This window comes from Pezoporus flaviventris, unplaced genomic scaffold, assembly GCF_033815535.1.
Source record: "Pezoporus flaviventris isolate CSIRO_AGI_PZ_B2104156 unplaced genomic scaffold, CSIRO_AGI_Pfla_v1 ptg000086l, whole genome shotgun sequence".
Taxonomy (NCBI): domain Eukaryota; kingdom Metazoa; phylum Chordata; class Aves; order Psittaciformes; family Psittacidae; genus Pezoporus; species Pezoporus flaviventris.
This window is the reverse complement of record NW_026892634.1, coordinates 1,145,166-1,167,289: the sequence shown is the minus strand read 5'-3', so window position 1 is coordinate 1,167,289 and position 22,124 is coordinate 1,145,166. Positions and strand designations below refer to the sequence as shown.

General features: G+C 38.1%; 1 protein-coding gene across 1 annotated transcript in view; it reads right to left on the bottom strand.

Annotated features, from left to right (window-relative positions):
• The window catches only part of FBN2 (fibrillin 2), a 156,549-nt gene that overhangs the window by 54,292 nt on the left and 80,133 nt on the right, over positions 1–22,124 (bottom strand). The window contains exons 20-27 of the mRNA XM_061475626.1: positions 19,126–19,245; positions 13,940–14,077; positions 12,566–12,616; positions 11,975–12,100; positions 9,197–9,424; positions 6,221–6,346; positions 3,727–3,855; positions 1,493–1,618 (exon numbers count right to left, since the gene is read on the bottom strand). Coding sequence (XP_061331610.1) covers positions 1,493–1,618; positions 3,727–3,855; positions 6,221–6,346; positions 9,197–9,424; positions 11,975–12,100; positions 12,566–12,616; positions 13,940–14,077; positions 19,126–19,245 — 1,044 coding nt within the window. The remainder of the gene's footprint in view (positions 1–1,492; positions 1,619–3,726; positions 3,856–6,220; positions 6,347–9,196; positions 9,425–11,974; positions 12,101–12,565; positions 12,617–13,939; positions 14,078–19,125; positions 19,246–22,124) is intronic.

The following is a 22,124-nucleotide window of genomic DNA, read 5'->3' as shown; positions in this document are numbered from 1 at the left end:
ACAATTATTCAAATCAATTACCTGTTACTCAGAATGCAGAATAACTGCTCAAATGCTAAAGAATGAGGGCGAGAGGTAATATTTTAAACTGATGGCTTTGAGGCTTTTTCAGTTTCTTTCTTAGTGTGCTCCAGTTCAAGTGGATGCCTAGCCCATCCCTGAGCAGTGATCAGTGACTTCCAGCCAACTTCCCCTCAGTTTCTATACTGAGCATGACATGCTGTGGTATGGAATATCCCATTGGGTCAGGTGTTCTGTCTCTGCTCCCTCCCAGCTTTTTGTGCCCCTCCTCACTGGAAAAGCGTGAGAGACTGAAAAGTCCTTGATTTAGAGTAAGCACTACTTAGCAACAACTAAAACACAGAATCATAGCATAGTTAGGGTTGGAAAGGACCTTAAGATCAAGTTCCAACACCCCTGCCATGGGCAGGGACACCTCACACTAAACCACGTCACCCAAGGCTCTGTCCAACCTGGCCTTGAATGCTGCCAGGAATGGAACATTCACAAGTTCTTTGGGCAACCCATTCCAGTGCCTCACCACCCTAACAGGAAAGAACTTCTTCCTTATATCCAATCAAAACTTCCCCTGTTTCAGTTTTAACCCGTTACCACTTGTCCTGTCACTACAGTCCCTAATGAAGAGTCCCGGTCCAGCATCCCTATAGGCCCCCTTCAGATACTGGAAGGCTGCTATGAGGTCTCCACGCAGCCTTCTCTTCTCCAGCCTGAACAGCCCCAACTTTCTCAGCTTGTCTTCATATGGGAGGTGCTCCAGTCCCCTGACCATCCTTGTGGCCCTCCTCTGGACTTGTTCCAATAGTTCCATGTTCTTGTGTTATCAACACTGTCCTCAGACTAAAGACAAAACACAGGACTGTACCAGCTACTAAGAAAATATTAATTCCATCCCACCTGAAACCAGGATGGCAGCTCTGAACAGTATGTTTAAGCCAGTGTCCAAAGGTTTATCTTCTTTGTTTCTGGTCTGTGAGCATTAACTGCACAGTCTGCTGGTTTAAACCAGCTCTTGAAGGAACTACGCATCAAACACAGAAACGAAGGAGACAATAGGCATTATATTTTTTGCATTTTTTCACCATTTTGGTGAATTGTGTGCAAAAAGGAGAGCACATTGTGCAATAAGGCACAACACTTTTTTTATGACTGTAGGAACGTTTATGTTGTGCTTGCAAGTATTTTACTTAAAAGTTGCCACCATGTGTGGTACAGTCCTTTGAGTTGCTAAGTAATTTCTAATAGGCCTTGTAAAATATTCCTCTTTGAAGTCAACAGTGTTAAGGGCACTATAGATATTACAGGATCTGTAAAATACTCATATAAAGTTACTCATATAACGGAGGAGCATGAATTTGTATAAAGCATTCCTGAAACCCCATCCTTGCCATAGACAAGAAGTTTTCATAGCACAAATGACCAGTCTTGTCAGAAAGCTGCAGACTACCACTCAGAGTTGGTACATAGCTGGCACCTATGCATTCTTCACGTCCTGGTGACAGCTCATGTCCCGAAGGACAGTCACAACGAAAACTCCCTTCGGTATTCACACATGTGCCACCTCTACACAGCAGAGGGTTGCGTTCACATTCATCAATATCTGTGAAGAAACCATGATAAACAAATAAGAAATCATTTCTAAGGAGTAACAAAGAGAAAAGCAATTCTCAGTGCCTCTATGTGACAAAACCTGGAGCTCAGACATAAAAGGTTTCCTTCATTAAAGCAGTGCCACTCCTCCTATAGTGTTTGACAAACCAAACAAAAAACTATACTTACTAACTCTAAAAATGGGCATTTTCCCCCTCAATCAGATCAGAAATCCATAATTCAAAATTAAGTATCCTAAGAGACACAGGGCACAAGAAAAGACAGCAATTGCTTGAATAGTTGCCATTTAGAATAATGTATGAATGTGATGAAATTTTGAAAAAAGTGCTTCTTAATGCAACGAGAAACTCATCTATGTATGCATTAAAATTGCTGTCTGTGGATGCTGTTAATGAGGATGTATGTGTAAACTTTAAACTGAATGGCTATTCAGTTTGGTAACTCCTGAATATGTTCTTGTGTGGTTTGTAATATGCTTGTTACACCTTAAAATGGCAAACTGACTATTTGACTCACAAACCTCAAAAAAACAGCTAATGCTGTAGATGTGGATGAAAAGAAATATGACCAAAGGTTTAAAAATTCAAATTGCAAGAAGCACATACATTTTTGGACTTCCAGGAAGCATTATGACTACCTACGCTTGAAACAATAGACTTTTATTCAACAGGGAGACTAGTGTTATCTTTCATTAGCCTGATAATTTGGCCAATATATCATTGGGTTTTGCGGTTATTCATGGAGGGAGAATCTGCCTGATGACAGAATTCAACATCTCTTTTGCTATTATCCTGCTTGGATAGTCCTTGCAGCTCCAAAATGTTTCTGTTGAACATTACCCTTTCCCTTTCTTAGTTCCTGCAAAAGGCCCTCAAGAAGTGATTTCTTGTCTTATCTCCTCACTCTGTTTATTTATACATCTTGCTTCCCTGCCTCTGCCTTATAGATCATATATGGTCACCATACAGTACTGATTCTCTGCATTGTACTCATGAAGGCTATTCAGCTTCCATGGTTTAGATTCTTTGTTATACTCATCTCTGAATCAGGCAAAGATTGCTGACTTTTAGAGTTTAAAATCATCACAGTTTGCAGGATATTAAGTACAGGTGACAGGAGGCCTGTGGTCATAGGACCACATATTTGGGTTCAGTTAATGAGGACAAAAGCTCCTTACAGAACTTAAAACACACAAAAAAAGGAAACATAAGACAGCTAAAAGCACGAACAGGTGATGTAAGAGAAATACAAAGACACTGTCTGCGTATTCAGGGATTGGGTTAGGAAAGCCAGTCACCAGGACTTCACCCTAGTAAGGGATGTTAAGGGTCTAATAGCTGCAGCAGAAAGATGAGGGGAAATGAGGGAAGGGAACTGCTGACAAAAGACATCAAGACCTATGAGTACTGAAAGGAAGCTGGCCAATGTCATTTTTAAGCCATTCTTGACCATCTCTGAAAAGTCATGGAAATAACACAAGGATCTTTAGGGTGGGAGAAGAGGAAATGTCAAATCAGTCTTCAAGAAGGGCAAGGAGGAGGACCCATTCAGCCTCTTCTAGGTGAAAATCTCAAGAGTTTTCACTTTCATTATATGTTTCATGATGTATTTCACAAAGTACTCCACAATACTAACTCAATTATTTTTAAGGTGACTAGTATTTTTTGGTTTCTCCATATCTATTCTTACAACTTTAGACAGATTAGAGAGGTGATTTTTCAGAAAACGCTCCCAAAATTTCTCAAGTACTGGAAGAACGAAGGAAAAGTGAATCACACTACTTTTGAAACTCCAGCCTTCTATTCCTAACTTTACCAAATGTTTGGATATCGCATTGGCCATTTTTAAAACACATGAATGAATAGTTGCTGCCATTCTAAAATATCTGCAAAGAGACATGTAAAAGTAATAGGCAGAAAGAACAAGCAAAGCTATATGCATAGCTTGTATCTGCAGCAATATCTGCCTCATTTATTCAAGAAGTCACAATAATTATATGTATAAAGTGTTCAGTGGAGCAGAGCTCATATTGTATAGACTACAGTCAGGTTTTGCATGGTAAATGGACAGACTCCAGGTCATCCTGGCAACACTTACCCATACAGTTCTTCATCATCATAAATCCACTTTCATAACCATCAAAGCACTCACACTCAAAGCTTCCAGGAGTGTTGACACAAGTACCACTTCCACATAAGTCAGGGGAGATCCGGCATTCATCAATGTCTGTTTTATAGTAATGGAGAGATAGAAAAATCAAACAAAGTTTAAGGTTATTCTGCTTTTTCACAGAAGTGAACACTTGGCCATTATAAATTAACCCTACAAAAATCATATGTAGTATGTATATCAACTGCCAAAAATTAAATATGTTTAATATTTAAAAGAATATTTGATTATGTGAATATGAGATATGAATATAAATTACAAGTTTGTGAAAGATTCATAGAGCAGTGCCTTCAAAGCTCTCAACTATAGATTAAACTAAGGCTTCCATTACGTGTAATTTAAGGTTAGATTTCTATGGAAATTACTAACTGTAATAAATTCTGAGTTGTTATAAATACAGAGGTACCAACTGACTTCATGGCTATAGTGCCACTGATATCAAAAGGCTTATTATGAAGACATTCATCCAGTAATAGCATTGTAAGCTTACATATGCCCTTTCTATTAAGAATTAAAGTAGTACCTTTGAAAGCCAGATTTATGGTTCAGTGGTTATCTTACTAATTAACGTTGAATGAAACTTACTACGGAAAACTAGCAGGTTTGCAGAAGGTAAAAAGAAGAGAAGGAAGAGCTTTTTGTAATACACACTGCTAATGAGGCACGAAGCTAAGCAGTAATTTGTAATATGGATATGATCCAGTGGGACAGGCCAGTGCTGAAGGAGACGACTAGAAAGAAAAACTGCAGACCCTGCTATTTACTACCTCCTCCTATATTTATAAGACTTCTGCCTTCCTTAGTCTACTGCCCACTCACTGTTTGGGGTGAACTAGGGTTCAATGCCTTTGTTTCGTGTTCTCCAGCATACTCTCTACCTTCAGCTTCATTAACTGCTATGTCATAAATTTTCACATATTAAGAAACCATAAAGTCTGTACAGGGAATAACAGAATACTTGAAACAATGAAGACATTAGTCCAAGATAAAGCATAGGATTGGTTCTGTCATCCAAGAAGGCCAGGGAGCAAGGAATCAGAAAGGAGCATCAATATGTTTGCAATACGCTGGTAAGCTGGGCAGCAGACTCATTTGTGTAAATGGCTGAAGAAAAATAGGCAAGTATAAGACTAACTAAAGAATCTATTCAAGATATAAAACAGTTCTTTTTTCACCACATGCAATAGCCTCCTTTGCCTCTATGTCACTCCCCACAGCCAGGTTTCTGCCGGGACAGGATAGCTCAGTCCTCAAACACAGATGTGTGGAGGCGTTGGATGTGCTGGGCCTGGGATGTTACAGTGTATCTGCAAGCTTTATAAAACATATTGTTGCTAATTTAAAAAATAATTTAAAAAATAAATAAATGTTAAAGTCTTCCATTTAATAAAAACAAGCTCTCTACAGCTGCTCAGTAGCACATTTTAATCGGAACAAATATTCATTGGAAAACAGAACCAAAAAAAAGCTTTTGTAGGGAGCAGTTTTCTGACCTATTCTTGCTAGTTTAGAAATAAAAATTTGTTAAATGCATTACTCATCAATACAATCACTATAAAACCAAGGAAATCACCAGTTAGGGCAACATTAACATCCAGACCAACCTCAGCTAACATGCCTTACCACCCACACTTCATATTATTTTATGGACGCCGGTGTGGTACAACAAAACTTAATTCATTTTCAGCACAGAGCCACCCACAATGCAGGCATCTGGGTTCTCATGATCAGAAAACTATCACGCTTATCTTCTGTTTTAGTTTTTCCAGGCAGTAAAAAACAAAATATCAAACTTTTATATTAAATACAAATATCGATTTAACATTGAATGGATTTCAGTATTACAGAGGTGCCTCTGCGTGTGCTTGGCTATGAAATCTAAATGAAAATTAATTTGTAGTGGAGTTTCAAAATTTATTTGGCAATAAAATGTCCATAAAGGAAGGAACATAAATTAAGTTTATCTGTATGTTAAAACATTGAACTTGGCTTCACTATTGATACTTACTGATTTTTCAAGTTGTATGAACATGACCTAAGTATCTTTTAACAACTTTTAAAAAAATTCCTAATGTACATGTACAAAAAGAATGTTCTATTTATAAAAGAATCACTTTCTAAAAGGGAAACTTAAGACAGCTGGCCATTCCATCCAAAGATTAAGCTCTTAAAAACTGAAGTTAATGAATGACATTAAGTTTACAGATCACCAAGCCATTCAACAAGTTCAAGTTCCTTTAAAATGCCGATGGGACATGGCAGAGTTCCCCATCACTGGATGTTCCCAAGATGGACAGGATGTTAGATAATCTCATCTAGGTTCTCTTTCCCATAAAAGCTTGGAGCAGATGATCTTGTGAGACTCCTTTCAACCTGGGCTATTCTTTGATTCTAGGAAAAACTGTGGAAAATGAAGACTTACCTGTACAGTTTCTTTCCTCCATATCTACAGTAAACCCACTGTTACATCTACATTTGAAACTTCCAATTGTGTTTCTGCATTTACCATTCATGCACATACCAGGAAACATTTTACATTCATTGATATCTATGAAATAAAAACAAAAGAAAAGATCATCCTTAAGCATTAATGTATATATATTTAATGGAAATTTCCTGTTCCTTCTTCACCAGTTGTATTGGGCATTAAAGGCAGGGTTTGGGTTGCAGCAGTCTGGAGGGATGGCTTCTACCTACACAGAATGGAAAAATGTGGCAATAAGGTAAGCAGGAGAGGGCACTGTTGGAAACAGGAATGTAGATGCACTCTTGGAAGGCAGAACTTAATTTCTGAGGAGAAACCCCTGAGAGACTGCTAGCCCTGAAAGACCTGTTTCAGGGCACAGACACCTGTGAGGGACTGCAGCCTCTGGAATTTCCACAACAGAGCAGGGACATCCCTGAGGGCTGTGGATGACCCACGTCACAGCAGAGATATGCCTGAGGGACTGTGGCTTGTAGATGACCCAAGCAGAGCCAGGAACACCCTGAGGGACAGTGGTGCATGGAGGGTGCATTCTGGGGCAGAGACACTTCTGAGGGATTATGACGCACATGCAACCCCTACTATGGTAGGGAGATCCCTGAATGACTATGACCTATGGATGATCCATGTACATGAGTACACAAGTGATCCACACTGGGGCTAGGACACCCTGAAGGAGCACGGGCTGCAGGCAACCCAAGCTATAGCAGGAACACCCCTGAGGGACTCTGTCTCATGGAGGAGCCCATGCCAGGGCACAGGAAATAAATAAGAAGGAAAAAGCAGTAAAAGAAAAGACTAAGAAACAATGGGTGACAAAGGGACACTGTCACGGTGTCTCCAAGGCTCTGTGCTGCTAACAGCCTCATCCATGGGACAGGAAGAGGCAGACACCAGGAAGGGTGGAGGAGAGGTGCTAGGCTGAAGCCAAGCCTGGGGGAGGGGAGAAAAGATGTTCCCCTACCTGTTGAATTGTTTATGCTTTCTTTGCTTCCCAATAACCAAACCAATTTGTATGCATCAGCAATCAACCAAATTTAGTGAAATTTCCTGAGCTGAGACTCTTGACCATGATGCAGCCTTCCAGTACCTAAAAGGGGGCTACAAGAAAATCTGGAGAGGTACTATTTACAAAAGCATGAAGTGACAGGACAAGAGAGAATGGCTTTAAGCTCATAGAGGGTACATTTAGTTTAGATATTAGGAAGAAATTCTTTGAGTGTGAGGAGATACTGGAACAGGTTGCTGAACATGGATGCACATGGATGCACCATCCCTGGCAGTGTTCAAGGCCAGGCTGGATGGGGCTCTAAACAATCTGGTGTAGTGGAAGGTGTCCCAGCTTGTGGAGGAAGTTGGACATTTAGGATGATCTTTAAGGTCCCTTCCAACCCAAACCATTCTATGATTCCATAATTCTATGATGCCAGTGTGGGTATTGTGCTCTGTTTTGCTTTCTAATGCATGGTGTTCCTCAACCAGCTTGTAAAAGTTGCAACTATTACCTGGTCGATTGCAATATTTTTAAAATTGAGATTGCCACAGTGGTATCTGGAGCTCAGTTTAAAAAAGGGTAACCTTTGTAGAATATCAAATGAAATGTTTTTTCTCTTCTAAGTCCATTTTGCTGGAGCATTGGATAACACAGGATGCTAAAGGATCTTGCCCAGGACAAATAAAGATTTTTCCTGTGTCAGCCTCCCTCATATGCACTCCCCCAACAGCATTTAAAAACTTTAATGAGCTTTTCTTTCACACTGCGATGTAATTTGCTGGATGAATGTCTTTACCCAAGAACCATCTCTGATGAAACAAACTTCCATATCTTGCATGTGAATGGCAGAAAAATGTGGTCCAAATACAAAAGCAGAAACAAGAAGCAAATCCTTGCAAAAATCTTCGAGTGGACAAGAATTTACTATTATTAAATAATTAAGAATTTATTGTTTCAAATTAAATATTTTTAGAAAAGTTTTTTTTATGATTATATATTTTTATTTGTGATATAGAATTATTATATTCCTTTTTTGTTGAGTAAAGCACCACTTAATGTTGTGAGCTTTGCCTGAAAACAATAATATTTGAAAATCAGAGCTTACTTACGATGAAAGAGAGGTCTAATCTGTTTAAAGTTTTCTCAATTGACTCAACATATTTCAATGCAAATGCTTCAGAATACATGCTTTTAAAAACAGATAGAATAATAAAATAATTCTGGATCACCTCAGCATCTGCACACAGAAATTATGGTCTTATTCTCATATCTGAGTCACCTAAAATACCTCAGATCTGCTTACTTAACATTTTCCAGCCTCTTCAGTTTTTTTTTTTTTTTGTGGTACAGGAAGTGAATCTAGTAAAATTTGGACAAGAGGCTTCTATTTATTACTTTATCACTGCAGCTCCTTGTTACTGCCCACATAATGTTAATACAACAGACACACTTCACTTTTAATCACGTATTAATTATGCAAACCATAGAAAGTACCCATCCTTCTTCAGTCTCTCTTTCAAAGAACCCTGGCCAAATTTTCATCATATTTTATGCTTAACTGTTAACTCCCTGACTTTATGGAGCCTCACTCTGCAAAGCACTACCTAAAAAACAAGGTGCACATTTTCTGCTATTCTCATCATTGAGAGCTCCCTCCCTTCAGTCCTGTTGTAGTAATTTCCCTTTACTCCTTACCAAATTCAAACATTGCACCTTTTCCTTTTAGGCTCCTGTAATACTCTTGATCACCATGCAAACAGAGTTTTCCACAGGTAAGGTCAGCTCTTTCAGGCAACCATCTTTATAACATCTCTCATCTCAAGTACATAATAAACATACACACAAATCCTGACATTTTCTTAGAATATGCACCCAGGTGTACCTGTAATTAATTCTTAAATCCAAGAATGAACCCTTACCTTTATAAAATGGCCTGCCAGTTAGAATATCTCCCCTGTTGGAAAAGCCAGGACCTCTGGGGCACAGAGCCTCATATTGCTTGGTGCCAGGCTTAGGACACTCCTCGCAGCCAGAGCCCCAGGCAGCCCCCACAGCACAGCAGCAGGCATCCATACGAAACTTGCCAGTCATGGACTGAAGGCACTCATCTTCATCCCATTTCAGATAGCATTGCTCCATGCGGATATCTGCTCATTTTACAACAAAAAATAGTAATTTTATCCTTTGTTTTATAAGTGCTTCTACACATGTATAGCACAGAGGAAAATCAGCAATATATCAAGTAATTACTGCATAAAGAGAATAGTGATTAAGAAGCCACATATATGGGTGGATGCACCGTGTAGGACTTTTCCAAATAACTGGGGGTTCCTGGCACTGGCTGCAACAGGGCTTCCCAGCTTGAAATGTGGGCCTGGATGATGATTCGGTTGTAGCTGGTGATGTATTTGTTCTTAATCATTGTTCGCTCTGTGCAGTAATGATGTAATGCATTGCTAATTTCCTCAGTGCTATACATATTTATATATATCTCTATCTGATTCACTTTACTGTGCTTATTTACTACATATATATATACATATATATACCTGATTCATATTAGTGTGCTTGTTTGCTTTAGTGTGATTATTCCCTTTAGTGTTCTTGTTTAATAAACTGTACATGTTATACAGCTAGTGTGTGGTCATTTTATTGAGTACCCTGCCTGTCAGCAGAACAATCTGGAGTAACTGGCAGGATACAAAACAAAATGGTATTTTTTAAGATAAAGTTTCCTGAGATGATGGAGCTGGGTATCCCAGGCTGGGAACAATTACCTTATCGAAATACAGTTGCTGAATAGTTGTGTTTTGGTTTATGTGAGAATTGGTACTCCTGTTTGAATGAGGCAGGACAGCTGTATTTTCTTTATAAGTATAAGCATTAATATTTCATATAATATACTGGACTGAAGGCTAGGCTTTAGAAAACCTAAAGGAACTCTTAAATGCTTAGCAAAAAAGCTTTGGAGAAGATGCAAGATCTAAAAATAACACAGATGAGCTGCTGAAGTATTCTCCATACAAGCCCTTCAAATTTATGCAGGTTTATAATGTAATTTTTTGTACCCTATGCACATCTGAAATTAAACAATTTAAAAGCAAATATAAGAAACAGAAACTGTTAAAAGAATACCATGATCATATTTATTTTAATTTCCAGAGATTCAGCAAACATACTACTAATAAGTATTTGTTTGCCGTAAAAACACTGTAGTGGATCCTGTAGGAAATATAACATGCTTCAGAAATACATGATATATTGCGCAGTGCTTGTGTTGCATAGGCAAATACATGTAATGTTACTGTTACAATATTAAAGGTCATTTTGTCATTAAAATAAGAAAAGGGAATGTGTCTTTGAGGGTAAAGGAATCCTGTGTATTGCTTGAAAACAGATTCTTTGTTCCAACTTTTCATTATAGCTACCCACCACAATTAAATTCACACCTGTTCTCACCATATTTCTCGTTGAGAAATAATACAGGGTTGATGGCCACAGGTGCCAGTTACTGGCAACAGTAAGTTTGGTGTTGGGAAGGTGGAGTATCAAGTAAAACCTAACATGCAAAACTGCATATGTACACACAAATGTAACAGATACATGCAACTGTGCAGACTTGCTTTTTTATTGTTTCTTTTTTTCTGAGACATTTATACTGATTATACACATCTGTTTGATTTCAAAAGCCTGCTTATTTTTAAAAATATCTCTAGAATTAAAAAAAAAACACAACTTGGTAACTATTTGTAGCAGCTATTGGTAAGGCACAATTAAAGCAAAAGAATTCCCTTAAATTTCAGTCTGCTTGAGGAAAGAGATCACTGTTGAAATAAAAAATTGAATGTTAGAGTAAGAGAATCTTTGACATAAAGCAAGGGCTGAAAACTTATTTTTTATTCCTCTGCGCTGTTTTCTTAAAAGAAATCAGTGCTTTCAGCAGTCATACTTTTACAGTCCTTTAGAAATGGTAAGAACAAATAATATGGATTCCTGAACCTACTCTAAATATCCAGTACATCCTGACTTTTATCTTTCTTCATTTCTGCCCACCGATTTCTGAAGATGCTGACTAACAATACTAAATAGACTTGCTACAGAATACTTCTGTTTTCTGGAACTTAAATAGGGGTTCAGTATTTTTTATGTTTGAAGTCTTTCCTAGAGAAATGTAGGTCTTCATGGACATCACGTTTTGCAGTAGAAGATATTAATCTGTACAACAAAGATGAAGCCTTATTTTTATTTACACTCTTTTGATTACTCCCAGACAGATCAAATTAGTGCTACAAGGTAGTATCTGAGTTTCACAAAATGACTGGATAGCCATGGAGAAGAGCACCATTCACAGATTCGCAGTGCATCGCAGTGCATCACAAGCTGCTGACTGCTTATCAACTACCTTTCAGTAAACCAGACAATGCTGTTTGCAAATAGGAGTCAGAGTAAGGGCAGCACTCTAGCAAAACCTATTAACTGCACTGTGTGCAAAACAAGTCTTTACCACAAACATTCATATTCCCCCTCAAGGGATTAACTGGCATAGGCTTTTGACATTTCAGCAAGCCTAAACTGAAACATACACTTAACAAACTGCTTTCTGAGGAATTCAGAAATCCTTTCACATTCCTTTGAGAATAACTTTGGACAGCTGTTGGACACACCTAGAAAGCTAGCACAGTTGAATGTGCTCTTACCTAAACAGACTCGCCCTGTTCCATCCAGTGTCAGTCCTTCAGGGCACTCACAGTGAAAGGAGCCTCTGCTGTTTATGCACCGCCCGTTGGGACAAATCCCAGGGAAAACATCACACTCATTTACATCTGTTTGGGAAACAAAGAGTTTAGTTATGTGAAGGAGACAGTTACAGCTTTATTGAGAATTTAAGCTACATAAAAGAAAGCAGGAGGCTTTCATCCATACTGCATTATTCTCTGAACACTGTTCTGAACAAGCATTTGGCTCAGTCTCAAGGGACTCTTTCAAGATCTTCAATCATAGAGCACTAAGATCCCACACTCACTTCTCTTAGAAAACTGATGGATATGGCTTTAGAGAAAGAAAAATTAAAGGGATTAAATGTATTTTGACAGAGCATTTCCATTCTGCATATCATTTTTATATTCTTCAACAAACATGTAACATAACACTTCCCCCACAGTCAGTAACTGCCTGTGAAGATGTTCAATATGATTATGCCTAACAAAACCAATGTAATAAATCCCCTTTTATCTCATTTTTTAAAGACAAAAAATAGTGACATCTTCAGCAACAAGCAAAAACTTCACCTTCACAGGTAACACCCTTCACTCTGGCAAATCCTCTTGAGCAAGCTGTGTCTGGAATCAAGCCAGAAAGATATATCACTGATCAGAATGATAGAAACATAGGAGTAAGTCATTTAAAAATAAATATATTTTCTGAATTCTCTAATAATTTGACTGTATAAGGTGGTGAGTGTTCTAGCATAAATCAAGAAAGGCAGTGAATCATTTATGTTGCTTAAAACGAATAGTTGAGCAAATTAAATCTTAGACAATTACTCTGTCATGTGCTTTCCATAACAGAGACAAGAATGCTCAGGTAAAGAGGTAGATATGAATCTACTCATATCAACCTCTGCAATCAGATGTAGCTAAAAGGTAAATTTCCTGTACACTTGCCTGAAGATTTAAAGCTTTAGTGATGCCAATTATCACAAAAGGCTTTTTTTCCACTGCAGCTTAATAAAGTATCTGACAAATCACATTATTTTAGGATGTAAAATGTTGCATGATGTAGTTACATGAAAGCTTGCTGAAGTTTAGAGAATAGGAAACTAAATGGTCAAATATACCCAGACTGAGCTTATTAGCTGTCTAGGTTGATCAGTGACTGATCAGTTCCACCAGTCTAACCTGACCATGCTGCTTGCTGGAGCCCAAATCTTTATCTTTGCTTGATGCTGCACTGCACAGTTAAGAGCCCTGTTGGATGTTGTTTGCACCATGCTTGTTAGATTGGATACATGTACCCATAGTGATTGTGCCAATTAAAAATTAAATGCTAAAACATCCTGCACTAGTTCAGCTGCAAGCAGTATTATTCAAATGGGGAGAATTACTCGTATGGGGAGAATTACTTGTATGGGGAGAACATGGCACAGTATTTTTTCCAAAATAAAGCACACAGTTGGAATTCCTGCTTCCAACTTCTGGACCTAGCCCTATAACCTAACAGCATTACTATTCTGCAATCAATAATTGTACATAAGTCAGGTATTTGAAAACAGCTGGAAAAAGTGTTAACAGTCCACAGCATAAAAAAACCCACAAGACTTTTACCAGATATTTCACTTTAACACTGTAGTCTTTACTTTCCTAGCCCAATGCACAGTCCCTGTGGAGATGAAACACATGTAATTACTGAAAGATTTATCCACATGCTATTAGAACATCCTAAGTTATTAGAATGATCTTTGATGGTGGAGATTACAAATAATGCTAAATAAGACAACTTCATTTCATAGGGTTTTTGTGTTGTCTGTTTGTTTTCTACACAGAAAATCCTGAGAATCTATCTAGTGGCCTTTCTCTTTTCCCAAAAGATCACAAAAAAGATCTAGGAAAGGAAAAGGTCTTTAAGATTATTGAGCCCAAAAGATGGAGGATATGAGAGCATACCTAATTCACATCGCTCACATGGGCTGCCCCAAGCTGCTCCTAAGGTAGCACAACATTCAGATTTCAGTGTGGCACCATTGATGTTGACTTCACAGCGACTGTCTTGGATGTTAAGCCAGCAAGTCCCCTTCAGACTATCTGCAGCAGAATAGAAAACAATATGGAATCATCACAGCAAAAACAGCTAGCATGCCATGTTCATGCCACCAGTAGACAAGAGAGGACAGGCTCTCTTTTAAAAGAAAACCTTCCATTAAAGTAATTTTGTACATATTTTAGTTTAGATGTGGTGGAAAGGGATAGCAGTATCACTAAAAGTGAGCAATAGTGAACACTGAGTCATTTTATAGTTCAGGTCCCACAGCTAGCAGAGGTCCTCCAGATACTACAGTGGATTTATTCATTTTTTTTTATCAAGACACTGATCAGCTTAAAATAGATAAGTCACAACAAAAGCAGAGATCACAACCTCAGACCCTTCCAGATGACTGTCTAGATCACTGGGTTATGAAATCCAGATGCTCTTGCCTCTCTCCCACCAGTGAACCTTCATGGTTGTCAGGAAGGAAATAGAGATAAAAATGTGGGGGATAAGGGTGTGCTGTATTCTTTTAGGGGTTTACTTTTGCTGGTGCATTAGCTATGCTTTGAACATGCCTGTTAGGTTATACCCCACCCTCGGCTCCAGAGAGCCCAGCCCCAGCACATCCAGCTCCTGAATCATGTATTGAGTTACCAGGCTGGGAACCCAGAGCAGCTCAGGGCAAACCCATTTCAGTAAGTGACCAGCCACATCAGGCAGGACCTCCTAACTGCTGTCCAGGCTAGACAGCCGCTGAGCAGAGGGGAGATTTTCAGCCACAACTGTTGTCTCTGCTGCCTGAAATCTTCTGAAATTCTCATTTACATACCTAAATCCTCAAGTCTTTATACCTACACTTTTGGTGTCCAAGCTGTTTTTCAAAATGGTGGTTAGATCCTAAATCAGTTACATAATTTAGAATTTGTACTTACAACACTTTTGCTCAGTACTTTTACAATATTACACTCAAATGGTATAAAATTCCTTGAAGAAGACAACAACCTTTGTGATCAGATAGAAAAAGCAATCTGTAAAGAACAAAACCATATTGGGAAGTGTGCACTGGTAGACTTTCATTATATGTGCATACTCAGAGTACAAAGCTAAGCAAGTGGCCCAGATGAATTTAATGAGATGACTAATGAAAGAGGAATAGGACTTGGCTTTAAGAGTTATATATGTTATATGTACAAAAAGCCAGACCATCTATTAGGTGCTGTTGATGAGTATTACTAATACCTAATTTTTAGCAGCAATGTGCTTAAGATACAATCATTCCAACTATTTTTTTAAACAACTTGAACATTCCTACAGAATTGTCAAGCAATAAATTTATGCAGACCACAGAGAGCACAACCCTTCTTTGGCTAAAGAAAGAGGAAAAAAACTGGCACAAGAATGTGACTGGAATCAGCTCTAGAAACTGGGCAACGTACTTCATTAACAGTATAAAACAGTTGTATTACTTAAGTTAACATTGGCCTCAAAATTGTGAGGCAGAACACCACCCTTGAAAAAGTGCACAAACTAACAAGTGGTGTAGAACTGTGGAAAAGGCATCTTTTCCACACATTGATCAGCCTTTTGCTAACAGTCAAGACTTGGGTTAACATAATGAGATCAAAGATGAAACCTGCACAGTCATTAGCTGGGTCAGCTCTTAGCCAGTCATGGGATAGTCACCACATGTCCACATTGAGGGACCAACCTGGGGAGAGGAAATACAGGGGGTTTATCTGTATTTTTACGCCATATCCAGCTTGCCGCCCACATGTTGATGTCTCTGCTCTATTTTATGAAAATGTAAATGCTTCCATTACTTTATCAACTAGAAGTTTCTTGAGCTCGATATTATTTCTTTTTAGTAGCCAACTTTACAGGATGGAAAAATCAAAATAATATCTCAAAAAGTATTTAAATTATACATATTAGCAGGTGACTTTTCTCATACCAGCTGCATCTACATTATCTTACTGAAGTGTGATTGTCTTATCTTCTTATTTCCTTTATTTTACATAATCTCTTTTGTTCAGTTGAAATCTACAATTGGCAGTCACTGTGACTCTTGCTTCGGTGAAAAAGTTATTATCCAGCATCAAAGCATTCTTTTGGTGGCTTGCATCTCTTTGATTCTGACTTGAAGAAGAATATATGCATACTACAGGCAGATGGCAGCCTACTTGTTGCGCACTTTATGAATTCCACAAATCAAAACATGCATAAAAAACATGTATTAAATTCATACTTTAAAAAGCATAAATAGCAGCATTGCTATTGTATAAGCAATTCCCAAAATAACAATGCAAAACACTTTTACTTAACACTTTTAGATGCATTTAAAAAAAAACCACTTTTTTCCTCTAAGAGTGCAGACTCAACTTTGCAAACACTGTCAGTGTGCAAGCAAAATAAATGCAAAATATGTCAACATTTTTGCTGGATGCTGCTGAACTATCATCCCTCGTTTGCTGGAGGTTTCAGCTGAAATATTGAGTGCAAATGCTGTGACTTGAATTCTGAATGTAATTTGAGCATGTCACCTTTTTGCTGCCCAGGAAAGTTCACAGAAAGAGACAAATGGCTCACATCTATACCGAATTTGTACAGGTAATATGGATGCAAACCTAGGTCTTCAGCCTTGAGGCTGAGCAGACTGAGCTTAGCAACCTGAGGAATTGACAGACTGAAGCCTTCTGTCCCCAAACTGAGTAAAGAACACGCAACAGCCATATAGCCTTACCATATAATATCAGTCTCACATGCTGTACATGATCTCATCTGACAAGACAGTGAAAATCAGCAATAAGACCAAGTAGCAACAAATACACTGGAGCAATAAATTGTAAAAATGAAATTAACAGTAATATCATGTTAATCCTTTCTTATCCTAACATTGGTGCAATGTGATTTTACTTAAAAATTTTGTGCTGTTTTTAAGTTCAATAACTTTAGTTATAAAAGAAAGAAAAGCTCACATAATGTAGGACTGATTCTGGTTCTGACATGAGAGCGAATTTGAAATTAAAGAAAAAACAAAGAGGAGGTCCAGAATCTGACAGTACCTTTGATCATTCTTATGGAGAACACAACACATTCCCAAATGATATCACTATTTTAGCCATACATTGATGTTTTGGCACATGCTTTTCTTATCTGATGCTACAGGAATGATTTACAGGGAGCAAGCCACTAAAAAAATTAGGGCAAATACTTTCAAGATACAAATCTTTCACTGCAGTGGTAATGGGAAAAAACAACTTGTTCTACTGTAGAAGAGCGTACAACAGCATTTGAAAGTTTTTCACATGGTAAACTACTTAAAACTTCCAACCCCTTACTTACTTTTCAATAATCCAGTCTGGCCTTCTCTAATCACTACCAATTCCAATGGAAATTTTGCCAAGGTAGAAAAACACACAATTGGGCTCTAACACTAGAAATCAGTATGCCTTGCATTAGCTGTGCTTCTGACCTTTCTGTCCTAACATATGCTCACCTCTACTACAGAAAACGTTTTTCTGAGACTATTTTGGTCAATGTGAAAAATTAACAATTAGGCTCACAGTACATAGCTGGCTTCTATTATTCACTCCTTATCTGACTGTTCAGGCATTTCTTTTTTGTTTACATTTTATGTTACGTATCACTAATATTTGAGCCAAGTGGGAACGCACACTCTTAAACATACCAGTGGAAACCATTCGCAAAAAAAACCCATAACATTGTTAGAATTAGGCTCTCACTGAACTTCCAGCATCTTTGGATGTGAGAACGCAAGACTGAAAATATGCAGTACAAAAAAATATAGATTAGCAGGATCATATCAAGAAATTAACACAAGGTAAAAAAAAGAACAAAACAATACTAAACTTCACTGGCCAGTGATGCTGGAGGGAAATCTAAGAGAAGGCTTAGGCACAAAAGTAAAAACACTTAAAAAACATATTCACTTAAAAACATATTAAGGCACAGACAGACTCCATCCTTAAATAGAAACTTCAGTCTTTGCATTTAATTTCCTATCTGAAGAAAACCTTGGCAAGGCAAGAACGTTGAACCAAGAACACCAGACAAATCCATCTTAAAATAAAAGGCACATTTAAAATTAGCATCACTCAGTTATTTGTGACATTCCAATTCACTTTAACCCATGTATACTAAAATGACTTCAATTATGTTACACAAATAAGAGGAAACAATGGCAGCTTGTGATCACCTGAGAAGTACAGATGTCTCTAATCCTTTGAGTTTTCTTAGACAGGCAAGGCAAAAAAATCATTAATGAATGGCTTCCAAAGATAATGCCAATGACATCTTCCAGACAACTGTTGCTGCTCACTCCAATACAATCTGTGCAATGCTCTGCTTTTTTTTCAATGCAACAGAATCCTCAAAGGATGCTAACATTATTTATTTTTAAATACACACGTAAATATATATATTGTGTGTGTGTGTGTATACAATCAAGATAATACTATGTCTGCTTCAGGTGCAGTGATCCTGACAAATTCAGAGCTGTCTTACTCACCTGTACCAGATTCCTACATAAAAGGTTAAGTATCTGATTGTGCTATAATGAAAGCCATTAGCATTTCATTATAGCTAGGAAAATCATTCTTTGCAGTTCATGAACAATGTCCTGAACCCTAGAAGCCATGTGATTTCCTATCACTATTTGAGTAGATGTTCCTCCACTTTTTCTTGCTTTCTTGTCTCAGGTTTAAAAGTAGCTGAAGAACTCAATGGGAATTTTTGCTGTACAGTTTCTCTACTATCAGACTAATAGCTTTACCCATATTCTCATTCTCCCAAAGGACAAGGTAATTTATATTAACAATGACATCTGCACTCTCTCCCACCAAACAATACTGCATTTCACCACTTTCAGTTTTGACATCCTCATAAATTACGTTTCTCTCAGTTTGTTCCTGTTCCTGTTGAAGCAATCAAATTAAGTATGTGTTTGTTTGGTCTTACCTATGGAGACATACTGTCTCCTAATAGTGGGGAAATTACTCAAATACATTATTTCTTGCTTAATCAATATGATCAATGCTTTTCAAGTTGGCAAGAAAAAGGGAAAATAACAGGAGGAAATACCCACCAATGCATATCAGTCCTGTAGAGTCCAATTTGCTGCCAGATGAACATTCACAACTGAAAGATCCAAGATTGTTCCTGCAGGCACCATTTACACACGGGCTGCTTTCACATTCATCTATATCTATAATCCAGAAACAAAAGACAATGTTAAAACTAGAGCGTCCTTCTGGAAAATATTATACAGTATAAATGCTTCTTTGCCAAGACTGCCTGGTGTATTTGTCCTCCTTCACCCTCTCAGCATGACATTCAAAAGATACAATGACCAGCAGGTAGCACATGTATAGGGGCACATATTTTGAAAGTGTTAATTAAATGGCTCTTTTCTATAAAGATAATGATTTCCAGCAATTTGGACTATAAAGTTTTCCAGCACCAACTGTAACTGTCCTGTGTGAAAACAAAACTCGTTTCATATAATGCACTGCATTTCCAGACACAGCATGCAGTGCACAAAGACCTTACTGTTTCTGTCATGTATGGCTCCGTGAGGCTTTGGAAGAATTAAGAAAGCCCTGTCAGAAGCAAAATATAACAACGTTGGCTGTGATTCTCAAGTTTTGGAAAGCATTCAAGAAATAGGAATTGAAACTGGAATACTTTAAACGGTACTTCCCTTGAGCCCCTACTTCTATTTATTACCCCTGTGAGTTGTTTAAGCCAGTTCACATGTAAGAATAGGACTCCTGCAGATTGTATTATTTGCTGGTGTGTTGGTTTTTTTTTTAAGTGAAATCAGTTTTAAGTTTAAAACAATATTAGGAAATCCTTTTAAAGAACAATTGCAGATGGATATCCACCATTTCATCCTCAATTAATTTCATTTTTGGATTTAGGTCCTGAATTAAGCCATACATTGTAATCCAACCAGACAGTTCCTCTGGTCGGCCAGGAATAAAATTGTTTAGTGCTTGCTTATGTTTGCTAGTAGTGCTTGAGGAATAATGTCATGACCACAAACTAAAGTAGCCTGGTCTAAATTAATTATAAATTAATGCAGGATCTAGTTAAGCACAGGAAACATTAATAGCATCAAGAGATCAGTTTCAAGACAAACAAAAATTACTTCCTTTTTTTTTAGAAGTCACGAAAAAGACACCATTTACTATTTGGTATGTTATGATGCATCAAGTCTTAATTTCACTAGAGATCTATTCTTTCATAATCTTCTGGGGTCATATTGAGGAATATGCTTTTAAAATACTCACCAAATTATGTATATATTATTAGAGGAAAAAAAAAAAAAGAAAAAAAAAGGAAAGATGGAAAATGACCAGAAATTTAGGAAACTGATCTCTCTCGCATGCCAAAACCAAACAATTTGAAAGGCAATTTTCACAGTCCCTTTATACAATTACCTACAATTACCTACAGAGATCGAACAGGACTTGGATGTCAGCAAATTTTTGGATAATGACAGAGCTTTATGTTTGTGCAGTCTACTCTTAAACTTGCAGATTACCGAGTTTACACATTAATAATACACAGATGAGGAGATATAAGATCTAGGAGGTCCTATTGTGTCAAGACAGTGTGCTATGTGAGCGCATCCACACAGCTTCGAAGGCTGGGTGTGCTTGGCTGTGTCGGCAGCACCCAAGCTGGTAAACCCCATCCTACTATGGGCTGGCAGTCCCACAGGGCATTAGGCAGAGTTTCCACGGTACTCTGACAATCTCCTGCTTAGACACAGTTGGTCATATTTTGTCTTAGACTGGGTCCTGAGGTAGCTAACTATGGAGAGTACAGCACTGTGTATGAGCAGGGAAGGCCAGGCTAGTCTGGCACTGCTTATTTACTGATTGATGCGCTGGGAAGCACAGTACAGAAGTAGACCTAGAAAGCCAGTTACTTCTGAGAGAGCAAGCTCTAAGTCCCTCTGTATCTGAGCTGGTAGTCTGGAGGGCTTGCCAACGCTTACCTGTGTCCCTTCCCTGTAAATACATTTCATACTTTATTACCTCAGGTTTTAATACCTAGGGTATGCTCCCTGCCTCCTTGGCCTCCCTCTCTCTCCCCAGCCAGTAATACCTGGTAGTGAATAGCAGTCTGCTGCTTTTGCAGAGAAACCAGATACTGGTTCCTACAATTCGAAACAGATCACACTGAGACAAAGAAATAATCTTAAATATGCACTGTATGTCGAGTAATTATCCATCTAGAAATGCTCTTGGAGAAAGATACACTTTTTCTTTCTTTCTATCTGCCATCTTGCTTTCAGCAGTTTGGCTAGCTTCAAAAAAGAGAAAAAATTTAAAATGCAGGACAAATGAACTAAAATTAAGCTATGCATGGTTTCTCTGTGTCAAAGACAAAAAAAAAAAGACTGAGAGCCAAACAAGTGAAGTAATGGTTCTTCACACAGCAGGTAGAGAAATTGGAAATCCTTGCCCTAGAATGCTGAAAGCTTGCATTAATCAACAGCAATCTGGACAAGCCCATGGAAGATAAAGTCACCAAGGTCTGTATAAGGTAAAGATCCTCCTTCTGGTGTCACAAGTCCCCAGACCTCAACTGTTGGGGATTCAGGGTGTATTTTTTGAAAATAATGTTGTATGCTTGCTCTGTTGTGGGTCATAAGGACCTTTGATTAGTCTCTGCATTTATGTCTTTGATTTTATGCAGATGTGTTTCTCTGTCCAGTTAGTTGCAAGTGATCTTCCCTGCTTTTAGCTAAGATGCAGCTTCAGGGAAGTTCCCATGAGGGACGAGGCATAATGTGTGCTACAGAATATTTGGGGCTTTTGGACACTGACTACATGCAAAATGAGACTTACAAGCTGGCCACATCTGGGCACATTTTCAGAGTAAAGGGGCACCATCCTGACACAGAAACTACTCACAAAATGTCAAGCTCCAACAGCATAGAGAAGCAGCAGATTTTTAAAGAAAAAGGTTTGTGTATTTCTAAATACACAGATCAACATTTTCTTGGAAATGAACTAAAATATTGTCCGAATTTTTAAAAGGCTGTCCATTCCACACCAAAGCCAGATGATA